A 23,843-nucleotide genomic window follows, 5' to 3' on the forward strand; every position below is an offset into this window, starting at 1 on the left:
ATGTTGTTGATCTTGGCTTAGAGTCTCAGGCAGGCTTAGTAAAAAAAATATATTGTTGTGTTCACTTGTCCTATAGTGAAGCTGGCAGAGAACAGGCGTGCCTGGGGTTCTCGGTCCCCTTGTCAGGTTAAGCCATGAGATGCTTAATTCCCAGAGAATGTTGGGTAGGTGACACAGAGGCTCCCTGCTTCTCTGGCAGACCCACCATTCACAGAGGGCTCTGTCAACCTCTGCATCACACTGTCCTTGCTCCCAGACTGGGGGAGAGCTCAGGCCCAGTGCCTCTGCCTGCCCCTGGAGAAGGCCACGCCTTCTGTCACATGGAGGCCTAGGGCATCTGAGTCTGGGAAATGGATGTGTGCTCACCCGAATCACGCATTCTGACCCTACATCCGTTTCTGTCCACTGTCATTGCTGTTTATTAGTTTATGCCTGCTAACAGTGCCTCCATTTTTCTTGGTACTCTTGGCTATTTATTTTTGTAACTTCAGGAGAAAGGTAAGACAGATGCTTCTCTAGCACACGTCTATTTTTGAGTTCAGAAAACCTTCTGGTATCATCTGTTTCAGAGTAGTGACATGGGACTGTACTGAGTTACTGAAATATCACCATGAACTGCAGGGTCCACTTCTCAGGTCCTATAAGGAGAATGGACTCTGTCCACAATGGAGGAAGCATACTGTACTGTTGAATACTACATTCCTTCCGTGTACCAAATTCTTGGTAATTTTCAAGTTTTCATGTTCAACATAGTCATCTGCATGTTGGTGACAGGATCCATGTCCCTGTCATTTCTAGCCCAGGGAGTAATGTGGAACAGTGTGACTTTGTTCTCTGGGGACTTAAGCATCCAAGGCAGATGTCAGAGAGCAACAAGCCAGAGATCCCCTCCTTCTGGTACAAGCTACCCATAGAGCATATTATTAGAATTAAAGCAACCACCCAATGGTTGCCTACAGATGCCTAATGTCCTTCCTGCAAAACTGAGATAATAAAATCAATAGTTCTGATTTATTGAGTGCATACTACATGTCTGAAAGAGCTAAAGGTATCTTATCTCATTTAATTCTGATAGTAGTTCAGAGAGGTTCACTATTATTCTTCTTCCTACTTTAAAGGTTGATTAATTGAAGTGCTAAGAAGACAAATTGCCCGGAGTCTCACAACTGGTGAAAATTTAGCAGACCTGGAATTCAAATTGTCTAAGCAGCAGGCTGCCCATTGGAATTAGCTCCATTTTGAGAGGAGTCAGCATGGAGCTGTGGTTTTAGGCCTGAAGCTTTGGGGGTGGGGGTGGGAAGCACAATTGGTTCAATTGTCCTCCTGTTCTTCTGCAGCCAGAGAATTAAAAGTAGAATAGGATATAGTCAAATTCTGGTCCTTTTTGATTGCTTGGACACACACACACACACACACACACACACACACACACACTTCTGTGACCAAAGCTCATAGCTGTGTGTGTGAGAGAGGGGGGAGGGGGAGGGAGAGAGGGAGAGGGAAAGACAGAAGGAGAGGGAGAGGGAGAGGTGGTAGTGGTGGTAGAGGGATGGATGGATAGATGGAGAGAGGGAAGGAGAGAGAGGGAGGGAGGGAGGAGGGACCGAGAGAGGGAGGGAAAAATTTGATGGCAAGGTTTTCAGTCTGTTTTCATTCTTTGAGGAAAAATTGTGACCTGTGAATCCTTCTGTTACAAGCACTTCCCTAAAATTTACTTATAAAATGAAAACTTGGAAATTGTCATTCCAAATGCCTTCAGGTCCCAGACTTTTCTCAGCTTTCTCTGCCTGGCTTCCATCCACAGGGGCGTCTGTTCACACACTTATTCTGATATGAATTGATTGGCCTCTGCATAAACTAAGTTTCTAAATTCTGCAAAAGAGCTGCTGAGCTCAGATGTTTGGCGGAGTCTCTGTACACTGAAAAAACTTTTCTTTTAGGGAATTATCTAGAATGTGGGAGTCAGGAGCAAAGATGAACGACTCATTAAGGGGCAAGGAAATTTGTAATTATAACACAGAACCCTCAAACATAACACGGGGAAAAGTGGACTCCAGGAGAGATACAGGGGGTTCACAGCGGCTGTCCTCCCAGCAGGCCCACATGGGCACCACTAACTCTGGTGACATCTTGTTTCTCAGATTCACTGCCCCTCCCATGCCCCATTAGTGCTTGGTACCTCAGACACGTTCACGTTTATTTTCTTTGTGCTAGATCTTCCCTACCTGGCCCATGAGCCACTGAGGCTCACCCACGCTAATCTCCTAGAAGCTCCCTCATACTATATGTATACATGTCTGTGTATGCATGCATGTATGACAGTTCTGTATGCACATATAGTAGACTACATAAGAAAAGCACTTTTGTCCTACGGGTTTGTATTTAACAGTGTAACAGGACAGGGTCCTACCTGGGCAGCTGCTTGAGCTGGATACCTCGGTGCCCACACCTGCCTGCTCTGCAGGAAGTGCTGACAAGAATTAATTGGCTTTCCGGAGCTTCAAGGCTCAGCTCCCCTGCTCGGTGCCAACAATCCCCCGCAGGACTGTGCCATCTCATGATTCACTGTCCAGAGAGTGTTCTGTTTGCAAGAATCCTATCGAATAGGCACTGCGTAATGCTTATAAAATACCAAAATCAAGAATGGGGAAAATTTCATGGCATTTTGCTCAGAGAAGCCATAGCTACACCCAAAGCCCGTGGCTCAGACAGCATTCCTCTTGTGATTCTAACCTGGCCTCTTCTAAAATGAAGGGGACAAAAGGAAAAAAACAAAGGATATGCTTTACATGCGCCTGGGCGATATTTCTAGATGACAATTCTTCATGCCATAAGTCAGAGTGTTGAGAAAATTCTTGAAACATAAAATGCAGAAAAATAAAAATCTTCATAGTATCATTCTAAAAACATAATTTAATGCAGAAGAAATTTATCTGTGTCTTGGATAAAATGGCTTTATATTAATGTTTGTTTTAGTTCTTTAGATTTATAAAGATTTGCTGTTTAGATTTATAAAGATTTGTTAGAAAGTTTTAGAAGTGGCTGGTTACGCTTTTGAGGGGGAGTGAAGGCATTTTCAAACAAAATCTACTTGTTTGATTCTCCTTTCTCTTCTTATTCATTTCATGATTTCAAGTTTAAAAGCATTAGATTCTGCTAATTATATAATATATACATGTAAGTATGTATTTTAAATTTTTACTAATTATTTTTTACAAATTATCCTAAAGAAAGAAATTAAATGAATTACATTTCACACAGAAAAACGTTATCACAATTTATTCCTCTTTTTCTTTATTGAAGCAGTGAATTTTTTATTTGTAATTTTACTTTTTATTGAAAATAGATTTTTTCAAACATTATGTTCTCATGATGGTTTCCCCTCCACAACTCCTCCCAGATCCTCACCGCCTTCCCACCCACCCACCTTTCTTTCTTTCTCTCATTAGAAAACAGACAAGTAAAACAAAAAGAACAAAACGAGCTTAAGAAGAAACAGGAGAAACACACACATATACACATAGAGAGCTTCCACAAAAACACAAAATTGGAAACCATACTATATAAGCAAAAGCCCTATTTAAAAAAAGTACCTCCACAAAACATCATGAGACAGAAACCATTCTAAAATGCCACTGATTTATCATGCACTGGCCGTCTCCTGCTGGGTATAGGGCTGCCCTTACCTGTGGTTTGTATACCCAGTGAGACTCCACTGGAGAAAACCACCTTCCTCCTTATTAGCAGTTGTCAGTTGGAGATCGCTTCTTGGGTTAGGAATGGAGACTTGTATCCCTCTGTCTATCTGGCTTAGCTCTATTCAGGCCCTGTGCATGCTGCGACAGTCTCTGTGAGTTCATACGCACATCAATCAGTGTTATGTGTCTAGAAAGGCCTTGTTTCCTTGGTATCTGTGATGGTTTACATAAGCTTGGCCTGGGGGTGTGGCCCTATTGAAGTAGGTGTGGCCGTTTAGGAGTAGGCGTGTCACTGTGGGTGTGGGCTTTAAGACCCTCATCCTAGCTGCCTGGAAGCTAGCAGCCTTCAGATGAAGATGTAGAGCTCTCAGCTCCGTATAACCCCGCAGTGGCTCTTAGTTTTAGCATTACTCCCCTCTTCTCTCCCCATCCATGTACCCCTCCCATTCTAGCCCCCACTCTGCCTCTCCACAAATGTCTACTCCATTTCCCTTTCCTCAAGAGATCCTTTCCTCCCCACCAGTCCTTTACTCTCCCCCTAATTTCAGTGGTTGTATGAATTATACCCTGCATATCAAACACTTAAAAGCCAACGTTCATATGTAAGTGAATACATAGTTTATTTGTCTTTTTAAGTCTGAGTAAACTCATTTGGGAATAATAAAAATAAGAGCTGTAGAGATGGCTCGGCAATTAGGAGCGCTGGCTGCTTTCTAGAGGACTTGGATTGAATTTGCAACACCAGCAGCTCACAACTATCTGTAATTTCAGTTCCAGGGATCTGATACTGTCACACAGACATACGTGCAAGCAAAACATCAATGTACATAAATTTTAAAAAATGATTCAAAAATTAAATGCCCTAGACTATGAAAACCATCTCATTCCGCCTGTCCACAAACTCTTGACACCATGGGGTCTGGCTTTAGCGTTTTGAATCTTCTTCACATCACTTTCTGTAGTGGTGTCCCCTGCAGTTTGTAATCTCAGCAGCAAGTAAGAGCCCTTCCTCTCCCCATCTTCATCAGCACTTGATTTCAGTTGTTTTCTTTATCTGAACCCTTCTGTCTGGGGTAAGAAGAACTCCTAAAGGAGTTTTAATTTGTATTCCCCCACCATGATACTTCTTGGCATATGCCTAAGGGACTTGAGAGTCTCTTCCACTAGTGCTGCTTGGCCAAGTTCAGTGCTGCTCTGCTTCTAAAGCTACAAAACAAACAACAGAAATGTCCTTCAGATGATGGAAGGGTAATGAGAGTGCTACACACAGGGCAGAATTATTCTCAGCTGTAAAGAAAACTGAAAATATGCAATATTCTGGTAAATGAATAGATTGAGAAAATGATATATTGACACCAAAGGACTAACCTGTATGTTCTCTTTTGTTTGTGATTCTTAGATAAGAATCTTTAGGTGTTGAGGACCGACTCTGGAGTTATGGGAAGACTGGGAGCCCTAGAGAGGGTACTAGTGGACACAGGTGTTATGAAGGGGACCTGGAAAATAGTGAGGAAAAACAACTGGAAAGGGGGAAGGGGAGGGGGAACAATGTGGAGGGAGAATCCCCAAATAGTATAGGGTATAGTATTTGCTTTAGTTGCTTCCTGGAACTTGAAGGGTTAGACCCTAAAGCTGAAGACAGCATAACATTGGACAAGGACTTGCAGAATCAAACTGGAACTGACCTGAAAGCTTCCTTCCTCGGGGCTGGCTCTCATGGTTTCTAAGGCTTCTATGCAAGCTTCCCAGGGGAGAACAAAGATCAGTAGCTCTCCCCAAAGCCTTCAAACCACAATGACTACAATGACAAGATATTCCCAAGAGTGCAATAGTGCTATTTATATCATGGGCAGGGGGAGGCAGTGGGTAACCAACAGCCAGCTAATTGGACTTGAGGCTTGCTCAACAGGAGGGAAGTCATGTCTGGTACTGTAAACCCAGAGGTTTGTTCCGACCTGGAGAGAACCTGCTACTGCCACTTTCTTAAACTAGTATAATCCCTAACTGCATTCTAAATGCTTATCCTTACAGCCATAAGTAAGTGTAGTTCTCACCCCGAACCAAAGGAGCTCCTTTTTGCTGCAGATGGAAACCATTACAGAAAACCATAGACATCCATGTGGTCAAGATGGAGAAAACAAGTGAGGTTGAGTGTCCAGCCCTAGTCGGTGCATCTACCCACAGTCCTGTCAGTGAGGCTCAGTGGTAGCATGGAAAAGAGGGAAGAAAGACAGCAAGAGTCAGAGGAGCAGGATGTCTCCCATGAGATAGTGTCTTCTACATGTCCCAGGCAAGCTGCACCCGTGAAATCTTAACAGTAGGGTCCCCCAGCAAGGCCAGTTGGCACGCTAATATCAATGAGGTGAATCTCACAGGGCCACACCCCTAAATAAACAACTACATACAATTAATGATTGCTGAGAGAGAATCAGTTTCTCCAGAGACAAACCATGATAGGTTATCCGAAGCAGTCATCCTTAAGTGTTTACACATGAGCAACAGCAACCGGACACACACACACACACACACACACACATTCAGGTGTGTTTCACATGATATTTTATGTGCTATATAGCACTCAGCATATTATATAACACACATGTATTTGTAATAATAATTAAAGAAGAGGTAATGAATTTGAATGGAAGGACACAGAGGAAGGGAAGGGAAGGGGTTGAAATGATGTAATCACACCCTCACAGATGAGCTTCTCTAAAACTAGAAAATGAAAGAACTCTCCATACATATGAACACAAGTTCTTATACCAATAATTTTGGAACTGATGTGAAGGTGAAATATGTGGTATAACAAATTATAACATGTGTGCTGACAGTTTGAAATATTGGAAAAATTACAAAATTCAACACATGAAGAAGAATATTCCAGGGATAGATTATAGGTTATTATACAGCAGTGTTTTCAACAGGCTTACATTATGACTTTTAATGATGTTTTAATACCTTACATCACAACAAATCTCTATTGTTATTTTGTTTTGTTTTGTTTTTGTGGGGCGGGGCATGTCTCTTCTTAGAGAAGATATTGACATTTATTTTCTGCAGGGTAGATCCATTCCACTGAGAGGCACAAATAATTTTTCCTAGAAACTTCCTCAGTCATAAAACAAAACAAAACAAACAAAACCCCAAAGCATTAGCAGGTATCCGTGCACAACTGCCACAGCGTCCTGGTGAGGCAGGAAATAGCCTGGTATCATCCCCAGGCACTCAGCTCTCAGCCCCCATGTAGAACCATTTCTGTTTCAGTGGGAACTCGCAGGAATTTGTTTATGATTTCAGCATTTTTAACTCTTTAGAGCTCTGGATTGGTTCTCTTTCTGCCTTTCTTTTTTCATTTTAGACTTCAGGAGTTTTCGTCTTTGAGAATTTAAAGCTTTGGACTGTTGGTATTTGGGGGCTATAATAAGCTTTGTGATTTTTACAAGCTCTGGCGTTCTCACAATGGCTACTCCCCTTCCTGGTCCCCAAGCTGGTAGTATTTGCAGTGGTGCAAATGTTGTTTCTCCGATTAAGATCGAAAGTCTTTGAGTAAAATCAGGCTGGGCGGGTCAGAAAGTCCTCCCCATTGTTGGTTCTGTTTATAGGCACTCTCAAATCCTGTCCATTTGAGACTCTATACCTTCTTTTAGCATGCACCCGGGGAGCTCCTATTCTCTGAGATATCACCTTCGGAACAATTGACTTATGGGAAATGAAGGAAGGATGTCATGCCAGGGTACGGTGACTGTCATATAGTACAAAAATCTCAGGAAGTCTGAGGGACTCTCTGTAGTTGTCCCATGCAACTTTTCACAAAGTTGAGGTTCCTCACTATCAGGCTACCTACTGGGATCACACTTGTTCCATTGCTGGATAGCTCACATTCATCCATGGGTTTCCAAGCGCAAGGCTAAAATGTTCTTTGTAACTTGTTCTAACTAGTTCTCAGTAGCTTCATTCCACAAGTCTAGCCATCGATTTGTTGATTGGCCTATCCATTTATTCATTCAATTATATAGGATACCAACTATACAATATAGTATGCCAGTCACAAGCCCCAAGCTCCAGGAGCCGGCTAGCTACATGGTATCATGGACTTATGTAAGGATAAGTCATACAGTGTGTGATTGCTATGAATGCAGTGGTATAAGAATGAGGACGAAGATTGCACATGGAATGCAGTCTCTGATAAGTGGATATTAATTAGCCCAGAAGCCCTGAATACCCAAGGCACAAATCGCATAACAAATGACTCCCATGAAGAAGTATGGAGAGGGTCCTGATCCTGGAAAGGATTGATCTAGCATTGGAGGGGAATATAAGGACAGAGAAAAAGGAGGGAGGTGATTGGAGAATGGATGGAGAGAAGAAGGTTTATGGGACATATGGGGAGGGGGGATCCGGGAAAGGGGAAATCATTTGGAAGGTAAACAAAGAATATAGAAAATAAAAATATTAAAAAAAGAGAGACATTTAAAAAAAAAGAATGAGGAGGAAGAACCACAGAAGGGTTCTGCGGGTGTCATCACCCGCATTGATCTAATATTCATACAACACAGCATTTATATGTTAGAGCTATAACCAGCTTGATGGCATTTGAAGGGGAATAGGTCATGAGAGTCAGTAGCCTCACTAGGCAAGGCAGGGTGACCCAAGAGCTCTTAGGATTCACCTATCCCCACATCCCACCACAATGGGTTTCAGGAACATGACACTAGCAAGGTACCCATGTGCATGTGAACAACCTCTTACCCATGCTCCTACAAGAAATGCTAATGAACCTCACTGGGTCATGACAAATACAGACATGAAAATAGACGGTGGGCTTTCTGGAAAGAGGAAGGGGAAGGACTGAGTTAGTTACTAAGGGTAGGATTGGAAAGACAATAAGCAGAGTAAGGCTTGGCATTAGTATTAGAGCAATAAAGAAAACAGAGTGGGGAAAGATACAGAAGGGAAGGGAGGAGAGGCCCCTCTAAAGGTACACAGAAACCATTAAAGGCTAAAGAAACTCATCACACAATTTGAAATATTCCCAGCAAAAGTAGGGAGATCCCAAGAATGGGATATCGCAAGGCCAAGCCAATCTGTGGCCTTTTGGAAGCTTGGTTAGAGGGGTGGAGTAGGAGGACAGACAGAGAGAGACAGAGAGACAGAGTCTGAGAGACCCAGAGAGACAGAGGACAAAATGCAAAATTGAAATTTAGATGTTGCATAGTGCCCCTCTCTTTGCAGTCACTCATCAGTGCACAGGTCAGCACCTGCCTCCACACCTCCTTGCTTGGCCTTCTCTGTGTACCTAGCTTGGTGCCATCTAATGAGAGCAGCACCTCTGTGCTGTTGTGCTTCCTGTGCTGGTCTTCACATTGTTCCTTCTACAGCCGGAGGGTGTGCTGTGGGGTCTGGGACGCTGTATGCTTTAACTAATGGTAGCTTTCGGTATTTGGGCACTCGAAGTCAGCTGGCCAGATGCCTGTGGATCTGCTTTAGACCCTAATTCCACCAAGCTTCCCCACTACTGAGGAAGTTAGCTAGTGTCAATCCAGTCTGTTGCTCATTTTTCATGGTAGATAGAGGTATTTACAGGTATTTCCAAATGATCACTTTCACAGAAGATGGTGACTTTGTCTGGTATATTCTTCGGGTGTGTCTAGGATTTTCATATTGTACATGCTGTATGTGTGTATGTGTGTGTGTGTTTACACATGTGTGTGGTTTATGTGTAGACATTGAGACTCTGAGATTTAATATATAAAATTATTGTAATTGTTGTAAGAAGTAATCAGGTCAACACCCCATTGCCTGACATATAGTAAGTCTTTATTGACCTGTTTGTTTCTATTTGCAGTAAGTTGTAGAAGCTTTTTCCCCTCCTCAAAATAGTAGTAGTAGTAGTAGTAATAATAATAATAATAATAAACAATAATAAACAGTTCAGTTTCATTGTGTTGGGAGTTACACGTTGCTGTGGATCTCAGAGGACAACTTGTGGGAGATCGGTCTCCTCTTTCACTGTCTGGATCCTGAGGATGGAATTCAGGTCATTGAGCTTGGTGGCAGTGACTTTACTTGCTGAGCCACCTCACTGGCCTCTCCTAATAATCAGTGCCTTGTGGAGGCAGGACGAAAGACCCAAGGGAAACCGTCTGTAAAGTCAGATCTGCCAACTTGCTTTGCCCGTAGCACTAGGGGAAGGAAGGAAGGAAGGAAGGAAGGAAGGAAGGAAGGAAGGAAGGAAGGAAGGAAGGAAGGCAGGCTCAGTATGATGTTTGGCGTCCTTAGAGGCTAATGAGTTCACTGGAGGCACACGCTGAGAGAAGCGTTGAGGGGGAACTGGAGAAATACAAAAGCAGACTGTCATGATAAGGACACTTTAGGATGAGGCTCCAAACTAGAAGTACTTTTCCCTGTAGACAAAGGATGGTCTTAATCTGAATCAGCAGGACCCTGAGTACAAGGACAGGCCCTAGAGCCCTTTGAAGCACAGGTATGTGACTCCGTGAGCGGGCCCTGCCCAGCTATCTACACTATTGATCCTTTTACAAACCCATAGTCAATAGGTCAATGAAGTTAGAGCATAGTAAGGTACCAATTGTTGAAATACAGTGAATTGCTGGTGTCTGCTGCCTGGAAAATACCAGAGCTGTAGACTGTCAGGTACAAGGAAAATTAGCATGCTGATGTTCCAATGTCTTTTGAAAGGACGTTGTATTTTCCCAATGAGGGATATCTGGTAGATTTGGCAGGAGCTTACTCATGGTCTGCCGTTATCTTGATTGACAGGTCTGGCAGCTGTTCCTGATGCCCTGGACCACTCCTCCTCTTCAACACTAAAAGATGGGGAAGGGGCGTGTTACACATCCTTGATTTCTGACACCTGTTATCCACCTCGGGAGGACTCTGCATACTTTACTGGAATTCTTGAGAAGGAAAATGGTCACATCAGCACTTCCGAGAGTCCTGAGGAGCTGGAGACCCCCGGACCCTCATTACCAGAAGTGCCTGGGATGGAGCCACACGGCTTATTGAGTTCCGATTCTGGAATAGAGATGACTCCTGCTGAGTCCACCGAAGTGAACAAGATCCTGGCTGAGCCCCTAGACCAGATGAAAGCAGAGGCCTATAAATATATTGACATAACCAGGCCTCAGGAGGCCAAAGGCCAGGAAGAGCAACACCCTGAGTTAGAAGATAAAGACTCGAACGTTAAAGACAAGGACTCTGAAATCTCCACAAAACCAGAAGGGGTCCATACACCTAACCAGCCAGCTCCTGTGGAGGGGAAGCTTATCAAGGACCACTTATTCGAAGAATCCACCTTTGCTCCTTACATAGATGACCTTTCTGATGAGCAACACGGGATGTCTCTGGTCACTGCCCCTGTCAAGATTACACTGACAGAGATCGAACCTCCTGTCATGACTGCCACACAAGAGACAATCCCCGAGAAGCAAGACCTGTGTCTGAAGCCAAGTCCTGACACAGTTCCCACAGTCACTGTCTCAGAGCCTGAAGATGACAGCCCAGGATCTGTCACTCCTCCATCTTCTGGAACAGGTAAAGACATTGGTAATTCTTCACATTGGGAAATGCCAGCCCAAGGCAGGCTGAAGTTCCGAAGCGTGAAGGAACTGAGACATTGAAGAGTATGCCTGCCGGGTATTAGTTGTAACGTGTTTCTGTCTTTATTTGATGGGGGCAGGGTGATAATGGTGAGGATAGCCAATGGAAGCATAAACACTCTCCTGTGACCCTGAAGTTCTGAGCAGGGAGGCGCCACTGTTTTGAGATTCGCTCTTCTCCCATGATCCACGAGGTCTCTTAGAGGTATTATAGGGAGAGCACTTTGGCTGGGCTGTTGTCCAGGACATGTAATATGCCCAATGTGGGCTCTGCATCTGTGTAACAGAAAGTTGGAGTAGGAGGGGCTCAGGCTCCTTTGGGATGGTATAGGCAGAAAAAGAAAATCTCAGAGACAGATGCCTCCCTGCTTCCTTCAGGCCCAGAACTGTCACGTTACTCTCCTTAGTTCTTGACTATACCATTGTGTATTGGAATCTGAGAAATAGCTTTGATCAAAAGAGGAAATTCTAGGGTTTGGAGACTAGAGTTTAGTAAGTAAAAGTACCTGGACCTTGTGGCCTGAGGACCCGAGTCCAGCCCCCTAGCACCTAGGTGAAAAAGGAGAGGCGTAATGTCACTTTCTTGGGAATCCTAGCACCAGAGAAGCTGAGACTGGGATCCCAGAGCAGCTGGTCAGCTAGTCCTGCTGACCTGGCAGCCCCAAGTCTCAGTGAGAAACTTACCTCAGGGTCAAACAAAGTAAGATGGACTGATTGTGAGGAACAACACATGAGGCAGTACCTTAGCCTCTAAAGGCTGCACACACATTGTTATGCAATCTGTACACTCACAGGGAGGGGGAGGGAGGCAGAGAGGGAGGGAAGGAGATAAGAGAAAGGGCTATGGATGAGAGAGAGAGAGCAGGTGTGAGAGCAAGTGAGAGAGGGAGAGAGAGGGAGACACCTAGCCCAGCTAAGCTCCCGCTTGTCCAGCATTCCTCGGGGACCACACTGTGGCAGCTGCTTGTAGTTCTTTATCTAGGGCTGGGAACTTTTGAAATTCCCCCAGGCCATGTTGTTACGTCACCTGATGTTGTCATTATGCAGGTCTTGTTTAGGCAGCCATATAGCTGAAATTCCATAGGTGTCTCACAGTAGGCATCCTGTCCCTTTGACTGCTCTAATGTTTCTGCTGAATCCTCCGTGATGTTCCCTGAGCCTTTGATGTAGGAGGTGAATTGCAGACACACTAAATGGGATTTGGATCTCCAGGGTAATTTATGCTCTGTAGTTTGGACCAGTTGTGGACCTCTGCACAAGCCTCCGTTTGTGTCTTTGGGAGGGGTGAGAGCTACACTTAACTGTGGGTCCAAGGATAAGTATGTAGAATACAGTTAGAAACTATATAATGTAGTAAGATGTTGGTGGCAGCCTTTGAACTAGGGTCATTCAAGAAAGAGAGGCTTGACCTCTGGGGTCTATGACCCTCCTAGCTACAGGCAGTTAGTTGGCTGGGCTTCCAGGCATATCTGTTCCCTCCTCCTGAGCAGACCTTAAGTTCAAGTAGATAGCTTTTGGTTACCTCCAAGCCATAAGTAGCACTACTGTACCCTTGAGGGCATTTTGCTATGCTGGTCATTGTTGTGGTGCATAGCCTTAAAGCTATGGAGAACTACTGATTCCTTTTGTCTTTTGTGAGGTTACATAGACTTCTGATACTATGAGTCACCTCCTACTCAACTCCTCTAGTTCCTTGTCAGAAGTACCTGGTGTCTCCACCAATAGCCCTTGCATTCTGGGAGGAAACTGAGGACAATGACCTATATTTTTACTTGCTAAATCTACCAGCCAATCTGGAAGAATAATCCTAGTTGTTAAAGTCACATGCTGAATTACAGAAGGCAGGTGTCTGAGCTCCACCCAGACTTTCTCTTACCGACTTAGACTTTCTGAAGGCAACCTTGAGCCACATAGCTCGGATATGAACTGTGGTGAAAGACCATGGTTCGGGCTGGGAGATGGCTCAGTGAGGAAAGTGTTTGCCATGTACGCAGGAGGGCCAAAGTTCAGAGCCCTCCCACCCACACAGATGCTGGCTGAGAGGGCCTGTCAGCCCTGTAGCACTGTAATCGCAGTGCTTGAGGGACGGGGACAGGGAATTATCAGAATGCGATAGCTAGACTAGCCGAGTGGACAAGCTCCAGGTTCTGCTGAGAAGCCACCCTGCAGAATCTTGAGAGACTGACGCCCAACAGCAGCATCACCTTCCTGCTCTCCCAGGCTCTGAAACCATCAGTCTGCACACTCTGTGCCTTTGCTTATTCTAAGCTTTTATATGAGTATAAATTATAATAATGTAGCTCCCCATGTCTTGCTTCACTTAGCACAGTAACTTGAGGCATGCTTTCTCATGCCCCTGGGTTTCACTGCCTCCTTCCCTTTTGTGGCCAAAGAATATTCCACTGTAAGGCCATATCACACTTAATTATCCACTTATTAGTTAAGGGATACTGGGGTTGTTACTACCTCCTATTTAGGTCACCGTTTCATCTGAAATAGTTTTCATGTAGCATGAGGGAGGGGTTCTGACTCCATCCTTTCGCATACGATTAACCAACCACTTTTCCTTGCTTCATTTCTAAACTACGACTGATCCCATCTAGACCTGTGCTTCCTTAAAACAGGGAAAGCATGGGGCACATGAAATAGCAAATACATTTGAAACAGAAAGACACACATTTAGATTCGAGGCAAGTCATTTCTGCCAGGACGCCAAATCCACTCAGAGGCTGTAAAGACTGAAAACTAAAAAGACTGAGACTGTGCTGTGTAAGGAAACCAATAGACAACAGCAAGACCTTCGTGCTAGGGAGCCATTACTCTCCCTGGATGGAGCAGAGTAGGAGGAGGTGATTCAGAAACCTGTGAAAAGCCAGAACTTCAGAAGACACAGGGAACAACTCTGCAGTGTCTCTGTCCTTCCTCCTTTCCTATTGCCAGAGCCAGGTTGGAAGGGATTCTGGATAATGTTCAGAATACGTAGAAAATGATAGGACTGGACCAAAGTTGCTGGGGGGGGGGGCGTGGGGAAGAGAGAGAGACAGAGACAGAGACACACAGAGAGACACAGAGACAGAGAGAGACAGAGACAGAGAGACAGGAGAGAGAGAAGCACTAGTAGAACGATATTACACAGTTGCACAGGCCATTGCCATGGGTTGTAAGCGCCACACGTACCGTGCCCGTCACCCAGTGGATGCTCACGCGTGGAGCTGCACTTGCGCCAACACTGCACTCTGACGACGTAGATCATGTCTCCATTGGCCCCCCTGGCCCTCCCTGCCCTCCTTCTCACCCTTAGCCTACCACGTGGAAGTAACTTGATGTAACTTTCACACTGTTGTTTTGTTTGGAATCATAGCAAGGACTTAAGCACGTGGCTTACTAAAGAGAGTGATGAAAGGGTTTGAGAGAGTGCAGTAACAATCGTCAACAAGTTTGAGAGAATGAAGCAATTATTTTGCTTTTTAAGTTTCACTTTTGAGATTATAACATAGTTACATTTCTCCCATCTCTTTCCTCCCTCCAGAGTCTTCCTTGTGCCCCTTCCTGCTCCACTTCAAATTCATGACTTTTCCCACTAATTCTTAATGCATGCATATATCTGTACATATATATTCCTAAATATAAACTTTTCTGTTCATATAATGTTACTTGTGTGTATGTATTCAGGAAAAATGGTTGTTTTAAGACACTTCAAATACAGAGTATATCATTTCTCTACTCCAGTGATCACTCTTTCCACAAGATAAAAACCTTGTGAGCTCTGACACACCCACACTGTCTCTACCTCTTCTACCATACTGACGTATTTCTAAGTCCTTCCAGACATCATGACCTCCTTTGGTATTGACAGATAGATCATTGTGACTCCCACCTCAAGACTGTCACACTGCCTGGCACGCTTTTCCTTTGGACATGGAGGGTTAAATCTAGGTCCACCTGTGGACTCCTCCTCTGGCCTATTACAAGCTGAAGCCTCCTCCCACCCTGTCCAGAGCATCCGCTTCCCTTTCCCCTCCTAGTACTTGCTATCACACTCTGTGCACTTGTTGTACATACTACTGTGCAGTGTGACCCCTTGCTATTTAAACGTTTGACCCTGCATGACAGATGGATGATGCATAGGGTAAAGTTGGTCCTGCTTTGTAGAGAATTTTCAAACTCTAAGATATGCTTGCTGTCTGGTCCTCTCAGAATCCTAGAGCCACAGATGATGCAGCCATGAACTATATAAATTAGGAGGTCATCTTGCCTCCCTAGAACCCCACAGTGACCCTAATATTCTGCAGGAAGCTTCGGATGGCCAGTTCTTGCTACATAAGGCCCAGAGATGGATGTCTAAGGTACCTGGAAGAAAGGCCTTGCCTGCTCTATAGCAAAACAGTACCGACCTCCCGAACACCGTTGCTATGGTGATTCCAACAGCCAAGCTCAGCAGGGTTGCCAGTGTGGCCTCCAGGCCATCTGGATGCACATCAGGCAAAAGGCAGACACCTGCCCTGGGGACTGGGGTGACTCTGAGTCGATGTCTTTTCAAGAGGGGGTGGGCAAAGCACAGCAGTGGGTTACCACAGTGGGTCCCGTGAGATGGTACAGCTGGTAATCCTCTTGGGGGAAAATGGCAAAACGTCTGGATTTTAGGCTTTAAAAATAAAAACATTCTCATGGGAAATGTAAAGCTCAGAAGTTTAGCCAAAGCCCTGTCTTCTCTTATTAACAGAGAAGGAATGGGCAGCCGTGGGCATAGAGGAGGGATAACTTTCAGATTTCTTGATGTTGGTGGTCTCAATAATTAGGGCTATGTGCCCATTTGATTGTCTGATGAAATTTGGGAAGCTGAGAAACTCCCTTGAGGGATGAATCAGAAATTAAAACGACTTCTAGAATCTTTGGTGCACCAAAACAGACAGAACAGCCAAGATGCTGTTGCTAAGAAATGACAGGGTCATTTTATTACAACAGCTAGATTAAGATGGATAGGTATGTAATTGGGCCACAACAGTAATTAGCCTTAGTTTAGGTGGCTTGTCTTTCCAGCAAAGCCCTGGAAACAGACTATTTCTGTACTAATGAGATGTGTGTTTCTCAAGCAACGACAAAACATCTCCCCTAATGGAATTTTGTTTTATTTCTTTTCTCTGTGTCCATCTGTCTGTCCGTGTGTGTGCCTCGCTGGCTCTCCTTCGCTCTGTGGGAGGACAGAACCATCTGCTGCAGAGTCCCAGGGGAAAGGCAGCGTCTCCGAGGATGAGCTGATTGCTGCCATTATAGAAGCAAAGGGGTTATCATATGAAACCACCGAGAGTCCAAGGCCAGTGGCCCAGGTGCCCGACAGACCCAAAGCCAAGGCCAGGTCTGGGCTGCCCACCATCCCTAGCCCCCTGGACCAGGAGGCCAGCAGTGCAGAGTCTGGAGACTCAGAAATTGAGCTGGTGTCAGAGGACCCCATGGCCTCCGAGGATGCGCTGCCCTCTGGCTATGTGAGCTTCGGCCATGTGTCAGGCCCGCCCCCCTCTCCTGCCTCTCCATCCATCCAGTACAGCATCCTGCGGGAGGAGCGGGAGGCCGAGTTAGACAGCGAGCTCATCATCGAGTCCTGTGATGCTTCCTCGGCCTCGGAGGAGAGCCCCAAGCGCGAGCAGGACTCGCCCCCAATGAAACCAGGTGCCCTGGACGCCATCCGCGAGGAGACTGGCTCTCGGGCCACCGAAGAGCGAGCACCCAGCCACCATGGTCCTGTGGAGCCCATGGAGCCCGTGGAGCTCGACCCGATGCTCAGCTTCGCCCCCGCCAACCTCCAATCCCGTCCGGAGCCATCATCAGGTGATGGAGCTCTGGTCCCGGAGCCGCCCAAGTCACAGCAGCAGAAGCCTGAAGAGGAAGCTGTGCATTCCAGTCAAAGTCCGGTGGCCACTGACAGTCCTGGGCCACTTGGTTCTGGCCTCGTGCCCCCTCTCCCTTTCTTCGACAAGCAAAAAGGTAAAGGGGGGCAGCTTTTTTTGTCCAAGCAGGGTTGTCCCGCCAGAGTTCTTCCTGGGTGCCCAGAGGTATCCGCCAGAAAGCTGAACTGACACCATGATGGGGGTCTGAGCCAGTGTCCCATTGCTACTTCAGCCTGTCTCCCTGTGAGCTAAGCATCTCTTCTCTTTCCATTCCCTAATCTCGAAGGGTTTTGTGTGCTCCCTGGGACCTGAATCGGTGACCCCATCTTTCCTTCCACTCCAGGGCTGGCTCTCTCTGTGGAAAAATGAAGGTGCTTAGAACTGTCCGGACTTGTTTCTAGTTTCTTCCTATTTAAAGCCGGAGGATGGCTAAGTCTCTTCATGCCTAAACCCGGTTTTAGCTCAGTTTTACCTAAACGGGCCTGGCGTAGCCCAGCTGTATCCTTTCTCATCCCCAAGGAGAGGGAGTTTTGGTTTTTGAGTTCTAGAGAATCAGAAAAGACAGCCACCAAAATTGCTTACACAGTTCCTTCTGTCCCCCCAGCGGCACCTACTATGTATGACCTAATAGTTTTTAAAGTTGTGTATAATTTAGAATTATTTTACTTTAGTCGTTAGGTTCTCCCTCAGAGAAAAAAGTCTTCAAATGAAAGAACTAAGTATTTTATCATCTAGAATCTGTGGGTATAAAGGAGATTTTTTTTTCCAGTATCTCAAGTTGCCCCACACACTTAGTTGCAGATTCTTCATGGATTTCAGAGGGAAAAGAACCAGATGATAAGGCGAGGCACTGCTTACTTTGAAAGCACGCCTTCACTCCAGGGCCCCTGCTATCCATCTCCTCAACTTCTGCTTTCTTGACAAGTATTTTGCCCTTTGAAGATAAATGACTTCAAAACTATACCCTCTAGGGTATAACCTTTGCTAACCTTAAGTGTTTCATGTAAAAATATAGAGAATAAGCTCTCCTTATTGGAAAACCAACACATGAAACATTAAAATTATCATGCCAGAATAGGAGGTGCTAGAGGAATAAAATTACAAGGTCACCTCATTACGTAGTGGTGGAGGCCAAGATAACTCACCCCCCAGTTTTGTGGATCAACCCAGGGCACCGAGCAACATCCTTGGCCTGTTGACTCTTGATTATCCAAATAACTATCTACAGAATTTAAAGTGTATTATTTGCACTAGATGGGTGGCTTTTTGAAGTCAAATTTACGGGTAAGACTGCATATTTGTTTGGCAACTGTTGAAACTAATTTAGATTATTTTTTGACCCCTCGACTGGGATAGGGAAGAGCCTCGTGGCTTGCAGGAGCTGCGCCGACATGAACAGCTTTAGCCTCAGGGGGTGGGGGTGGGGCTGAAATGGCTGAGCTAGAGTCATGTGTTGACATGTGACTGTGTTCATGTCATGTTACATGTGACAGGCATATCTTCTCTTTAGTCCATAATGTTCTTGAGACAGTCACTATGTGTACAATGCTATTCAAACATGTTTATCTTCCAAAATATGAATGAACCTGAGGACTGAAGAGATAGGGGACACTTGTAGGCCCATTTCCTTCCCAAACCCAAGGGACAAGCTCAACAGCTGGGGTTGCTAGTAGATGTCTGCTGCAGACCTGTAAAGCTAGAGTTCTGGATGCAAGGGCTGGAGGGCATCTTCTATGATCAGTTTGGCGCCACAGATCTCTGTGCACATTGCCCCATACAGGTTAGGCGTAGACCATCTGTTGCTAAGTTTAGACACTGGAGAGGAGGTAGTAGAGGTCTTTTCAAAAGATGGAGGGGTCCCAGGGTGAATAACCTCTGCTCCTCCTGCCCTGAGGGGGTCCTTTGATGTCTAGTCTCTGCTGCTCTGCATTCTGGGGAAGCCAAGCCCTGGAGGCCCTGTGGATGACTCAGTACCAGCAGAAGGCTATTGGAGCGTTGAGACTCACTCTGGTCTGTGCAGCTCCATTTCAGCAGGTGAGAAAGCATCCTGCCGTGGAGCTGCCCCTGGGCTGTTCTTAATGACTGCTGCTGGCCAGCAGGTCGGTGCTTAAGCAAAGCTTGACTGCCCTTAACTGTGAGGTCAAATCTGCTTTGTGGCTACCAGCTGGAGTCCAGTGAAGTGCCAGTAGCAGATGTATTTGGGTTTGTACGTCGCAGGCTTTGGACTGGCCTCACAGGCACCAGCTCTGCATCTTAGGACTTGGAAACATTTAGAATAAGACTCAGCCACCGGATGGCACCATGGTATGAGACAGGGGCACCAGGTTTACTGGTCCTAGGTCGGTGGTTTGGAGCTTTCTTACCCTTCAGAGCCCTCTGCAGCTTTAGAGCTGGAAGAGAGAATATTTTTCTTTGTGTTTCGTTTCCCTCCCGTGCAGCCCTGTGCTCTGTGTTCTCGTCCTCCGCACCTCCAGAACAGTCTGTTAGTGCCCTCAGTCAGACTCTGAAGCGGGGGGGCATTTTCATTTCTGCAAGGTTATCTCAACTCTCAGGAATGTGCAAATGAAAAGACTAATTTTAAAAATCCTCAATTAATCATTTAACAGCAAATATGACTCATCTGGCTAGGTGAGTGCTGGGCTGTGGCAGTCAGCGTCACAGTCCTACCTAAGTCTGTTCCGCTGCAGGTCACAGGGCCTCCCTGCTTGGAAACCCCATTGCCTCCTTCCCACCTAAGTTTCCTTGTCCTCTCTGGAAACATAACAGTGTAGTCCCGATCTATCTTTAAAATACTGTATGGAAAAACTACTTTCAACTAAAAGCAAGCAAGCGAGCAAGCAAGCAAGAAATGAATAAGGAAAGAGAGAGAGAGAGAGAGAGAGAGAGAGAGAGAGAGAGAGAGAGAGAGAGAGAGAGAATGAGAGCACTAGTTAAGGGGATGGAATGATGGTACAGTAGATAAGAGCGTTTGTTGTTCAGTTTCCAGCACCTAGGATGGGTGGCTTCCAGCTCCTGGGGAATCTATGACTCTCTTCTTGTCTTCAAGGACAGTGTAGTCACATGCATACACACACACAAACACACACACTTAAAAAATTAGATTATAAGAAGTAAAATATTGGTTAAGAAAGTAATGAGTAATTTTACATGGATTTTTATTATATGAATAATGTAATATTGTGCATATTATTTTGTAAATTTTAATTACTTTGATTAGTTTTTGGTGAGGCAGGGTCTCACCGTGCTTCCCAGGTTAAACTGACTCTGCAATCCAGGCAGACTCTGAACTTGCCGCCGTTCTGCGTCACACTTCCACACATCTGAGGTTACAGGTCCCAGCTTTATACCATCTCACCCAACAGTTAGGTGAAGGACTCACAGCTCCTCCGTCACGCCCCCGTCACTCATCCGTCACTCCTCCTCAGGGTTTTCTCTTCTTATTACACGGATGTTTCTCCTCCCTGGTTCTTATCCTGTCAACCTCTTTCACCATCTTTTCCCCCGTTTTCTAATCTCCCTGGTGATGTTCCAGAGTTCTCTCCTTACTCCTTTTCCTCCTTCAGGTCCTGGATCCCAGGCTAACCTCCCCTGTGGGCTTTTAGCTAATGGGTTTTATGTGGTAAATCCCCAGTTTCTTACTTTGAAGACATCTTCTCTTTTGAGCTTCAAGTCTATTTCTGCACTGTGATTGGATAACTGGCAGGACTTCCTGAATTCACTTAATCCATGTTATTTGTCCTTCTCCTTCTTCTTTTGCATTCTGGAGCAAATGAAGTGACGTTATATAAGTTCTACTCATCCTTCATGATTATAACTCTCACATTTGAAACACTGGCTTAGGGCTGGGTTTGCAGCTTAGTGGTAGAGAGCTTGTCTAACATTTGTAAGACCCTGGTTTCTATTAAGCCCTGCCAAAAAGAAGATATTATGAAGATAGTCTGATAATAGCTATTGCTGTCTTAAATAGCCATACACTTTTGTACTGTAAAGATTTCCTCCCTCTAAAATCCTACTGCAGGTAGTCGTGCATGTGTGTGTGTGTGTGTGTTATAAATGTATATTGGATACTTGTGAATGTATATTTTATTCACCAAGATAAAGCTGGAAGCACTGCCTGCTGACCCAAGTATAAACACTTTGGTGTCTGCAATAGTGTTTGTCTATAAAACTATCCCCCAAATGATCCAGAATGTCTTTAATATCTGAAAACCCCATCAAAATAAGCATCCACAGTATAACAATCACCACTGTAAAACCTTCAAGAGTATACCCTGTCACCCTGTTTGAGAAACACTGCTTTCTGCCAGCAGTCCCTTCACAGCTGCCTGACGCCTGCAGTATTATTAAAAGTTCATGTCCCTGCTCTGCCTCTACCCTGAAATTACAGAACAAGAATGAGCAAAGACCTAAGTATGAACTTAAAGCAAGCACACTGGAGCTTGAGAATTGCTTCATTTCTCTGACAAGCTCAGCAGTGGGGCAGGACAGTAATGCACATCGCAAGGAGGATGCCTCAGGCATATGTGTTTTTAGAGAAAAGCTATCAGAGGCTTTCAGATGATTCCATTTTTGCTGGATAGAGCAGCTCCTGACCTGAACCCTGAGAACTCTGACAGGTGGAGCAGGCCTCTGCAGCCTCTTCCCTTCTATGGGACCAGCTACACAGCCTGAACGTAAAAGGAAACTGTGACAGGAAAGGCAGTGTTTGCAGGAAGGCTGCCTGGCAGGGTCTCCACACATAGGCTAGGTCTCCACCTGCTAGATGCTGACCCCTGCCTTTGTTGTCACTTTTCAGTGTTACGCAGTAGATTGTGTCTGTCTCATAGTATCTGGGAGAGAACCAAAGTCAGTATGACCCATTTATTCTTCCTCTGGTTATTCTTAAACTAAGTCATCATACTTAGTTGCTTCTGTGAAATTGCATTAATAAATCTGGCCCTAAAGATTCTTGGAAAATTTCTTCCTTTCACAGTAGAAATTTCAGCATCAGTCGGAGGCCTGACCCTCCTCTGCTACAGCGGCTGCTTCCTGTCAGTTTTCATCAAGATGGAGCAGCAGTTGCCTGATGCAGCCTGGCTCTCGAGTCAGTGTGAGTCAACGTATCAGCCAGGGTTCTCCAGAGAAGGAAGAACAATACAATCAATGCACATGTATTACATAAGGGAATTTATTAGAGTGACTAATAGTCTAGGCACTGAGTGGCCTCACAATGGCTGTCTGCACACTGAGGAGGTCAAGTGTCTGCATGCCTCAGTAGTCCTGATCTGGCACTGAACATATAGAGGTTTCCTAGGCAGCAGCTGGTCTTCACTCTACATGGGAAGGCTAAGGAAGCTGGATTCTGGTGACAGTAACATAGACAGGACAAAGATACTCACAGCAAGAAACAGAAGCTGGCGAGCAAGAAGCCTTCCTTGTCCTTGGTCATCTTCAAGTCTTGGTTTCCACTGGAAGATGCTGCTTTCTCTGATAAAGAGTTTTCCTAACTAAGTCTTTCCTGGAAATGTTTCCCCAGGCCCACCCAGAAGAATGTCTTAGTTCATTCACCCAGATCCAATCAAGTCAAGGATCATGATGCTCATTGTAACTATACAAATACTTAAGAGACATCAGATTCCCCAACTTAGACCACTCGGAGTACCTAAGCTAATTTCATGTGGTTTTTCCCCGTGACGGAAGATGCCCTCCTCTGACTACCCCTAGAACGAGATTGCCAGTAGCCAGCTCTATCTGCTGGCTTCCATTTGTTGGCTTTTCTTCATAAAGTAGACACAAGGTTAACACTGCTCAAATTGCATGGGATCGATATTTTTAAAACATTGACTCCAGCGAACTGGGGTAGATGTCCATCTCAGCCATGGATAAAATTGCTCCAAATTGTGGTAGCCTCTGACATTTGTTATTTATAGGATAGCCTTGACACTTCTTCGTCAGGTTATGGTTCTTCACTTGATCTTAGCCACAAGGCTGAGAAGCGATGCAGGGTATGGTTCTTAGATGTTGTAATATTTCACTGTCAAATCTTGAGATATAACAAGCCCCAACTCATTAGTAGCTCTTGTCTGGGCATGGAAAGGGCATGGACTAAGGTAGTGGCTGCTAAGGTGGATACAAATCAGTCTGGAATCTGTCCATGGAAGTAGTTCACAGATAGCACACATTTTGGTTGTTCTTCCAATAAATAATGGCTCTATCCAGGCTCTTAGCCCCTTGTATAAATTATCTTCACTTACAAGGCTAAGAGAACATACTTCTAACTTTCAGAGTCAAAAGAGGCTCTGGGATCTTTCCCCACCCCTTTGAAATGCTTGCCTCCCTTTTCAGGAAAATTGAGATACCCATAGGCACATTACCCTTCTAAATCTTTGTGACCACACAAAACACTCTTGAAATTCAGACAGCATAAATTTCACTCAAAGCTACGCCAACCATTCCAAAGCAACACCTTCACTTTATTCATCCTTCCTTTGATTCAAGCAATATGGCACACTACAGGTGTGGGCACAACCAAGTGTAGCAATAACCAAGGCAGATGTGACCAGATCCTTTGTAGGGTTTGGGTTAATGTTTGAGAAGGGCAGACCTTGAGAAGGAAATAATCTTCAGAGTTATATGAGAGAGCACCTGGCCAGGGTGGC

At 45.1% G+C, this 23,843-nt stretch overlaps 1 protein-coding gene across 1 annotated transcript in view; it reads left to right on the top strand.

Moving 5' to 3' along the window:
- The window catches only part of Rtn1 (reticulon 1), a 209,740-nt gene that overhangs the window by 96,701 nt on the left and 89,196 nt on the right, over positions 1–23,843 (top strand). Inside the window, exons 2-3 of the mRNA XM_052185681.1 lie at positions 10,482–11,255; positions 16,526–17,302. Of these exons, the coding sequence (XP_052041641.1) occupies positions 10,482–11,255; positions 16,526–17,302 (1,551 nt within the window). The remainder of the gene's footprint in view (positions 1–10,481; positions 11,256–16,525; positions 17,303–23,843) is intronic.

This window comes from Apodemus sylvaticus, chromosome 6 (assembly GCF_947179515.1).
Source record: "Apodemus sylvaticus chromosome 6, mApoSyl1.1, whole genome shotgun sequence".
Lineage (NCBI taxonomy): Eukaryota > Metazoa > Chordata > Mammalia > Rodentia > Muridae > Apodemus > Apodemus sylvaticus.